This window comes from Miscanthus floridulus, chromosome 6, assembly GCF_019320115.1.
Source record: "Miscanthus floridulus cultivar M001 chromosome 6, ASM1932011v1, whole genome shotgun sequence".
In the NCBI taxonomy this organism is placed as follows: domain Eukaryota; kingdom Viridiplantae; phylum Streptophyta; class Magnoliopsida; order Poales; family Poaceae; genus Miscanthus; species Miscanthus floridulus.
Window position 1 is genome coordinate 111836886 of NC_089585.1, and position 10004 is coordinate 111846889.

At 39.9% G+C, this 10004-nt stretch overlaps 1 protein-coding gene across 2 annotated transcripts; it reads left to right on the forward strand.

The window, feature by feature from the left end:
- The first annotated feature begins 1289 nt into the window (after window positions 1-1289).
- On the forward strand, window positions 1290-7701 carry LOC136459072 (protein tesmin/TSO1-like CXC 5). 2 transcript variants are annotated; one of them, XM_066458974.1, is made up of 8 exons: window positions 1290-1815; window positions 2624-2704; window positions 3275-3452; window positions 4220-4573; window positions 4844-4938; window positions 5506-5600; window positions 6152-6658; window positions 7218-7701. In XM_066458974.1, exons 1-8 carry the CDS (start codon window positions 1661-1663, stop codon window positions 7394-7396), a joined length of 1644 nt encoding a protein of 547 aa, XP_066315071.1. In that variant the 5' UTR covers window positions 1290-1660; the 3' UTR covers window positions 7397-7701. The 2 variants fall into 2 exon arrangements, with proteins under 2 accessions (XP_066315071.1, XP_066315072.1); XM_066458975.1 differs by having other exon boundaries at window positions 6176-6658.
- Window positions 7702-10004: the final 2303 nt, after the last annotated feature.

The window sequence follows — 10004 nt, forward strand, 5'->3', positions numbered from 1 at the left end:
ATATGCATGTTCTCATGTGTTGATGCCATATACTGTATGTTTGCTTCACTTGGTTAATGTGAACTTATTTGTGAACTTAGACATCTCTTGTATGTGCGAACCTTGTTCAAGTATGACCTGAACCTATCGCCTTAATGTTTTCAGCCATTTGTTTGAAATCATTATGTACGTGTGCACTTGGAGTGTGGATTTATATGCATTTGAAATGGTCATTGTGATGTCATGGGCAAATATATATGAAATATAATAATATCATGTTTGAAAAAGTATTTTACTTATTTTGGAAGATTAATGATAATAGACAACCTGAGATGCATGTACGACTCTACTGTACATTACAAAATGTTTCATTTCGCTCCGGGGGTAAAAAAATCATTTCACCTTGCTGTTAACACCATCAACCCGTGAAACTAACTGAAGGGGCAAATTCTAAAACGAAATTCGATTCAAGGCCAAATGACTAAGTTCAACAGAAATATGGCCAATGAACTCAGCTGAACTTTTTTTAGGGCCAAGGAACCAATTTGCTCTAACTTCTATCCCCCATAAATCTTCATAAGGATCATTAATCATCAACCAATAAATGTCATAAAATTTTGAGTTATGAAAGGCAAATGCACTATTAAGCAACGTGGTTAGTCACCGAGTAGTAATAGGTAGGCAAGATTCAAGTTTTTTTAATTATGTCACCGAGTAGTAATAGGTAGGCAAGATTCAAGTTTTTTTTTAATTATGCCTAATAAAACTAAAAAGCATAAAGTTAAATGAACGAGGTAGTATTCACAAAAAGGAAGAAAAAGACACATTTTTTTTACCAAAAACTAAAAACAAGAAAGAGGCTGTAAAAAATGGAAAAAAAGAGGTAATGCTAGTAGAAGAATACTAATGGGAAGAATGAGCACCATTATTGCAACAGAAAGTCTGCCTATTCAAAACCAGTTCAATTTCTATGTCCTTGTTATTGCTTTCATCAAACTTCAAATTTTCAGTCTGTTCGTTTCGGCTGAATTGGCTTATAAGCCATGACTGATTGGTGTAAGAGAAAAACACTGTTCAAACCGTGGATTATAAGCCGAGCGAATAAGCCGAAACGAACTAATGAGACCACAACCAAAGAAAGCCTAGCCACGGTACCCAAATCCCCCAGCCGTCCAACCTTTCAAATCAATTCAAATCCATCCGTCCAATTCAAATCATCCTCTCCCCTGTACAGAGTTTGGAGAGAGAATAAGAGAGTAAATAAATGCTTAAAATACTTCAGATTCAAAAAAAAATCGCGAAGAGAGACCAAACCTCCCCTCCATTGCCCCGTCGTAGCTTCTTCTCCCCCAGCCCAGCACCACCACCTCCTCGATCCCAAACTCCAGAAAGATTTTGCCTTTCCTCTTATCATCTCCATAAATCTAATCCCTCGTAATCTCCCTTGTTGAGGTCGATTCCTTCGATCTGCTCCGTTATTGCCCTCCGGCTTCCCGCGGCTTATTGAGTTTTGGACACTGCATGAGTCTATGAACTCGCCCTTGTTAAAGGATTCATCCAATTCAGATAGCTCGCGCGGCAAGATTCGGCTTTTGAGCCGGTGCGCGACGGTATTGGTCCAGCTGAACCCGCCTCGGCGTTCTGGCCTGTGACCTAATTCGGTGGCATTCTGGTGGGGGTGATGGAGCAGTGGAGGAATCAGCAGCAGCTGTCGAGTCCGCCTGTTTTGGCCGCCGCGAGCGAGACGAAGGCTCCTGCGGTGTCTTCGCAGCAGCCCAAGCCGGCGGCCCCCGTGATGCCGGCGCCTAGACAGTGGCCGATAGCCTTCAACCCCCTGTGAGGAAGCTCCTCCGCTTGAGATTCTCTATTTCCCTTTTGTTGGTGTGTTTGCATGTGGTTTTGTTCTTGCTTCGTGTGGCCTGTTGGGTTTAGCTCAGGTGTTTTAATTTACCTCTTGTTGCTTGTTGTTGTTGGTACTACCATTCTGTTGAAATGAGTCGGAGATTTTTTAATATTTCTAAGAATTATGAGGATCTTAGAGTTAGAAGGATCCATTCCCTCGTCTCACCTATAGTAGCAATTCTCGCCTACGACTTCTGTAAGAATGTTTGAGGTGTAGTGGAGCTTGGAGTAATTTTTAGTATTGTAGCTTGTGGGTGCATTTGTGTTAATCAAAACAGATGGCCCTGCACAGCCGTGTGAAAGGCAAATGTGACTGAATATGTTTTTGCATATCAGGGTTTGCAATTGATTAGCATTGATACTTAAACATTTCTTGGTCGTGGAAAGGCAAGTGTGACATGACTCAAATTGCTATTGGCTATCATGGTTTGCAGTAGTATTGGCGCCTAAACATTTCTATAATGAAGTTTTGGACACCTGGTTTGAAATATTGACGTCTTTGAGGTCAAACATTACATACGTTTCAAGGTCAAAATGTTGCAACTTTTACGGGCAGATCAAGTGTTATATTCTTCAATGTTGTCAACATAAATGATCAGAACTTGTCTTGCATGTCGTCCTACAGAAATTTGTGTTTCTACTTTCTTGTGATATGATTCATTTACATTTAGAAAAACAAAAAAAGAGCATACTGCTGGAAACATATTCCTTGCATTGAACTTTGAACCCTATTTTTTTGCAGGAAGCCTTCCACAGAAGTGAAAAGTGTTACTCCAAAGAAAAAGAAGCATTGTAATTGTAGAAACTCAAAATGTTTGAAGATGTGAGTGTTATTTTTTGTTTCACATACACTTTCATGTATAGCGCAAAGCAAATATAAATTCGTGAAAATAGATATCTTTTACATGTTATGTGCAAAATGGTAGGATCTCCATCAAACATTAACGATATCCATTCTTAGCTATAATTTGTTATCATCTTACGAGTATTGAAAGGAACTCAATGAGGATGGTATAACTGGTACTATGGTAGCATTGACCATTGAGAGCACTCTGCTCTCTTTACTAATGAGACATAAATAGATAAATTATATGGTCTTGTTTAGTTAGTGGACAAACATATCTGCACATTGGATTTTGGTTTATGGAATAACAACCAGTTGCCTTTTGTCTTATTGTAGTTTTATTTCTTTTGCACTTTCTATTCTCACCCACTTTTCCGTTATTCCTATTATTCCCACCTTAATATTTTGGTTTGGTGATCTCAAGTATTTTTTCTTAATAGCTGTAATATTAGTTTGCACTTTTCTGTAATTATTTGAATATTTTCTTTATATAGCATGTTATGCTATGTACTAAAGGTTAAGCTCGGTGGCTTGGTGTTTGTTTGTTAGGTACTGTGAATGCTTTCAAGAACTTCAATACTGTGATGGATGCAACTGTTCAAATTGTGGAAACATTGTTGGGAATGAGAATGCCAGAAACGAAGCAATTGAGGCAATTCGTCAACGTAACCCGTCTGCTTTTCAGCCTAAAATTGAAAATGGCCCAAATACACTCAATGTTCGAAAGGTACTATCCTTCAATAGTTTTCTTTAGTTACATGTTGGTACAATCATATTATATTATCTGAACCCAATAGCAGTTCATGTGTCTCCGCTATCTGTTCCAGAGGCAATTTATTTTAGTTTTTTTACTGACATAGATTGTTCTTCTGCTAGTTATCAATGAAATAGGCAAAGCAAGGTAATGCAGATATTTATATAGCATATTCATTAGTAACTCTGTTTCCTTAGCACATTGTGCTTACTACTGTACTTGGAACTAAATGGGCATGACATCCTCTGAGCTAACATTTTGGCTGGCTGATCTTTCCTAGATGCTGGCTGCTAGCTAGCATTCCTAGCAATTGAATGATCAACGGGCAGCATCTGGTCGAAGTCCAAGTTAATTTCATTTTCTTCTCCTCAATGTAATATATTCTTACTGAGTTAACAGTACTATCCAAATTAGCCTGAAAAGCTGGATATTAGTTAGCCTGAAAAGCTTTACCGATACTATCCAAATAAAGCTTTTGAGGTAATATTTTCAGGAAAGCTTTTCAGGTCTTTATCCATGCTACACGGCTAATATATTCTTCATTTTTCCTAGGTCTTTTTTTCTCTATTAGTTAGCAGGATATTTATCTGTTTTCTGAAATTAATTCTGAAATGAGCCTAATCTGTATTTATTTGTGCTATTTCCCAACCAATACACTCTGTTTTTTGATGCCTCAATACACTCTAGTTCTTTGCTTGAGCTGCATGTGACCACTGTACTACTTGACTATTGTCTATTAGGATAATTCTGGAGCAGTGCCTCTTGTAGCAAAGCACCTTAAAGGTTGTCATTGCAAGAAGTCTGGATGCCTAAAGAAGTACTGTGAATGCTACCAAGCAAATGTTTTTTGCTCCAAAAATTGTAGATGCATGCACTGTAAAAACTCTGAAGGAAATGAAGACACGGAAAGTTCAATTCATAGGGACCATGCATCTGACAGAAATCACATTCAACAAGCAGCTAATGTAGCATTCAATGGTACTGTTGGATCATCAGGATATATCTGTTCTCTGAGTAGAAAAAGATCCCATGAAGATGCCCTAGGTGTTAGGATAAATTCTGAAGGAAGCATGCCAAAGACACAATATCAACAGGTGTGTTCTCTTACTTCCAAACTATTTGATCAGCACCAAATACACTGCATGCATGATGCATGAATTCTGAGATGCAAAAGGAATTTAACCAAATACTGAGTTAACAAGATAATTTCTTCTTGTTATTGGCATCACTATTCCTTGGATGCTTCTGCTGCAGGACACTAGCAGTTCCATTCTTTTCATTATCTTTGTTTCTACGATATATTTTTTGACAAATGCTTATTTACTTGTCTAACTGTTATTTTTGTGACTGTTCTTGTGTGCTAGGGTAACCATGCAGATGTTTCACTGCTTGCACCCTGTTCCACAGGATTTGATAGACACAATGCTGCCAATTCTAAATCAAATAACCCAATCTACAGGTAGGTTGAAATGTATTTAGCTTTTTTTTAAATAATGCAAGAGTTGATCAAAATAAGCTGATGTCCTGTTAAGGACATGGAATTACTTAAGTGCCCAGCCAACCAACACAAAAGGTGCTCTAGGTCCTTTGGTCTACTTCATAAAGGGAGAAAAAACTCGTCTGATCTGGTGCCATCCTGGAGGGCACTACCCCTCAGAGCAACTCCAAGAGCTTCTTTATATCCTTCCTTATTGATAGGAATAGAGATTTTGGTGAAAAAAGTGCCCTCCAACAGCTTCTTTAATTAGATCTCCAAATGTTGCCATTCTCTATTCCAGATTTCTCGCTAGCCAAAGATGAAGAGCGTTGGCTCTCTAGAGTGCGCACAAGATATAGAGATATAGAGAAGCTGTTGGAGGGTGGAAAGACTTACAATCTAACATAATGTATATCTATACATAGGACAAGTTATGTATCTAGAAAAGTCAAAACGACTTACAATTTGGAACAGAGGGAGTAACAAACAATTTTGTTCTCCTCTCTGTTTACTCTATGTACCTTCTGATGAGATGTAATGTTTTATCAGGTCTCCACTAGCAAACACCATCCACCTCAGGGAGGTCCATGATTTAGTCAAGCAATTGGTGATGGTTTGCAGAATGGCTGCAGCAACAGTAGCTGGTATAGAGTCTGTCCGTTATTCCTTCTTTTTTATGAACATTTAAGGAACCCAAGATTTGCATAAGCATCAGTTCTAGGTGAAGTACTACAGATCAGTGAAAGAGTTTTGTGCATTGGCAATAAGAAAGGCATGAAACATAGAAGGCACTAAGCCACTAACCCAGTCGTACACACCTGTCCCTTTTTTCAAATCCAAGTTATTCAAATTTCTTTACTAGCAGCATTTTCAGATTGTTTGTTAGTTCCTTAGCTTTCCCACCATATTTATTTCCAGTCTTGAGACTTCACGTATGTTAACTAGAAGTGCAGAGCCAGTCTGGACCAAAGCTTTGAGCGTTATATGCTCCGCAAAAGAGAGAATAAAGTAATAATATTGGTAAATATCATAGTGTCATAATTTAAGATCAACATGAGAACATATGGCATCTTATGTTATTCTTTGACCTCACAATTATGTGTTCAAGATGTATATTGTATACAAGTGACATCAATTAATTGTCATAACCCTAGATATGTTTTTAACATTTTTTTTCCGTTGCTTGTATTTACAGATAATGAAATTGATTTGATTGCAGAAGAGAAGGGATTCCAGTCAAATAACGGGTTAAACAATGGTAACTGCAAACAGCAGGACTTCAAAGAAGCCTCCTCAACGGACATCCTTAGCAAAGGATTTAGTCATCAACCGAACATCAATGAAATGGGCTCCCATTGGTCTGAAACTTCGAATGTTTCTAGGCCTGCATCTCCAACAACACAAGCACTAATGTGTGATGAACAAAATACCACATTTGGAAATGAGCCTGCATCTCCAACAACACAAGCACTAATGTGTGAAGAACAGAATACCACATTTGGAAATGAGCCTGCATCTCCAACAACACAAGCACTACTGTGTGAAGAACAGAATACTACATTTGGAAATGATTATAGAAGTTCATTTCCTTTGGTTTCGCGTGATCAAGATATTTCTGAGATAAATGCTGCGCAAGAAAACCTAGTATTGACTGGGCTACGACAGTATCTCTGTGAAATTATCAAACGTGGAAGAACAAATGGTGAGTCTCTTATTGCTGTGGCCTTCATAAAATGTGTCATTCAGTTTTTTACATGTGGATGCAATGCTACTGTGGGACATTTAAGCCAGCAAAATCTGACCATTTAAGATTCATCAAATCTGAAAGAATATCTCATCTGGAAACAGGAGCTAGACTACTTCCCTATATATGAAAATCGACTCTAATTTAGCACTCATTAATCGCAACATTTATTGATGGAATTTGGAAATATTTATGCAAAAGGTTGTTACTTTACCTGGTAACATCAACCGAAGCTATGAGTCCCATGCTTTTCCATATATCCATCTATTGTTTCCTTTCTAATAACCAAGATCCTAGAAACCGGTACTTCTCGCTCAACCATAGACCACCGGTTATTGGATCTAGTCCTCCGCTAAAACTAAGAAATTCTGAATATTTGGACCCATGCAACTATTATATGCTTATCGTTATTATAGAAAATTGAGTAGGTGCAGCTTCTCATACCCACAAATGCATGTCCTTTTAATGATTACATTCAAATGAGCTTTCCTTTTTGACATTAGTGCTTATGTCGCAGAACAATCCTCATTAGAGGCAGCAATGGAATTGGATGCCAGACAGCATCATGGAGCACCACCTGCTTTGTCTGCAGTAGAAGCTGAAGAAAACTTTCCTTCTTCAAGCACTATTGAAACCCCAAGAACTAATCAACAACCTACACCAAATGGTGGATCGAAAGATAGTATTGGAAGCTAAATAAAACTAGGTACAGAATTCGGCCTCTTCATTTCAAGACGCCTGCACTGCAAATGATTTCTGTACATAGATGGGCATTGGGCAAGATAGATAGTATAGTCCTTGTTGCCATATCTGGCAACCGGCCTTGTAGGAACAGGACAACCATTCATGAGTCGTTTTGTAGCAGGCAGAAAAACAGGCCTGCTGCATTTATGTAGTAATTCAATAAATGATAATTCATTGTTTTATGCTCGAGTTGACTGACTCTGGTTTTCTGTAAAGCTGATCCCTATTTGATTACTGAAAATAATCTTCAGTTTCCAGGCTGTGAGTATGTGAATACGTTGCCATGTTATGTGAAGTTGTATTTCTGAAACAGAGAAGCCGTTCCATGCACATAATCTTAATTCTCCGCGGCAAACAAGTAGCAGCAGTTGTATTGTATCCTTTGGTTTTGGCGTACATAGTTGTCCTCCGAAGCTGAAATATTGAAACATTGTAGTTTATTTAACTGCAAAATAAGAAAAAAAAAATCATTCACCGACCGGTTGAGGAACTGTTTCTGTAATTCTAAAGGATGGTTAAATCATGACAGATCGCTTGTGACATGCTGCATCGTTTTCCGTCTTCTCACAAGTTTGTTTGAATCTTATGGTGGAAATTTATATTGTTAAATATTATCATGGAAACTATACAGAATCCAAAATGTTATTGGAATTGGGCCTGTCTCCTTGTCAAGTGCTTGTTTCACCCGTTAGATCTTCATCCAACAGCTGTGGATCGCCAATTCAAAATAGCAGGAGACTGCGAACGAGTAATTCCGAATGTTATTTGTTATGATTGAAGTAATACCAATAGATAGACAAATTAAAGTGAAAGGGGTGGTCACATCCCGGCGAGCAGAAATGACCTACTCCCTTCTTCCCACAAAAAATATTATTCTCGCTTCTTAAGAAGTCAAACATTTTTAACTTTAACCAAATATATATAAAAAAATATTAATATTTATAGTACATAATTAAGATAGGTCGTTGATTTTATTTTCATAATATAAACTTATTTGAAGATATAAATATTTATTAATGTTTTTTAAATCTAAGAAAGTTTGTATAGCGACGTTTTTTATGGGACGGGAGTATTGGAGAAAGCAACGGATCGAATTGACGTCCACCTCATCGATCAGTCCTGTCCTTGTCGCTATCAATCAATTTGATTGGGCCGATACGGTACACTAAAAATCGGCCTTCACCTATGCAACGACAAAGGATGCAGCACAACAACACTGGAATCCACGTTCTAGACTCATCCACAGTCAATTCACACGTGCATTTGTTACTTACTTATGGGTGGGCTTGATCCTCAGGTCCACCTTCCAGTGACAAATGCACTGTAGAGGATTCCAGCCGTTCATGCAACAACACCCCTGGTAAGGATGGCAACGGGGATGTATCCGTCGAGTATCGTCGGAACGTTCTCTTCCCTGCTACGGAGAATTTATCCTGTCCCCGTCCCTGTTAACTGTCTCGGGTATAGATTCTTGTCCATCCCCGTACCCGTCGGGCATCGGTCGGGTAACAGATACCCGGCGGGTACTGCATACCCGATAAATAAGGATACTTGGGGTCGCAGCTTTGCAATCGGAGACGTTTCTTCTTCACCCAACTATAAGTGAGTCTCGGAGATGCTGAGGAGAAGGAGCGAGGAGGAAGCAAAGGTGGTAGAGAGACCGAACTGAGGAAGCGAGAGGCACGAGCGCTCGTGAGCCAGGTGTGCTTGTGCTGCTGGCAGAGATGGTGAGAAAAAATTGAACTAGGGTTCCTAGAGCACACAAACTATATATATGATTGTTCAGATTTAGGCAAAAATACCTATGTTGAGCTTCTTTGGGCCTAATACTCGCATGACAACTTAAATAGTCAGGTTCCCTAACGGGTAACAGGGACGGATAAACAGGGAACGTTCCCGTACCCGCAATACCCGTCGGGAATGGATTCTTGCCCATTTAGATACCCGCAGGTAAAGATATGATTCTATCCCTGTCCCCTAATGAATCAAATACCGGTCGGGTATTAGGTATCGGATCCGTTGCCATCTTTAACCCCTGGTGCGTCACGGGGCTCCAGCTCTACAATATGCTCGTTGACGGCAGGAGCCTCAGCCTCAGCCTCAGCTAAGAGATAAGCCCCATGCTACCTCCTTCGCCTGCCTTCCGTGGCTAGCGTACCTCCCTGGACCTCAATGGAGTCCGCCGGGAGCACGACGGGGCCATCAGGCAGAGGAAACAAGTCGAAAAGCAATGGCGGCGAAGGGGAAAAGCTGGCGTGGTTTACTGGCGGGGTGCAGGGCGTTCACGGGCGGGTTGCGCATGGTGATGAGCGTCACGCCGTCTGAGCCCACCTCCATTGTCACACGCATCATCGTCCCCGCCGCCATGGCCCGGCCGTCCTGACTCCTGGTTGTTCTTATTCGCTGGATCACGGTATACCTGGTTGGTGCCACACTGATAGCACTGGTACCTGGTTGGTGCAAGCGATTAACACGAGAAGACGACGCACTGATAGCGGCATACAGAGTGATAAGGTACAACTAATGCATGCCACTCTGTTCACAGAAACTGATCCTCGGT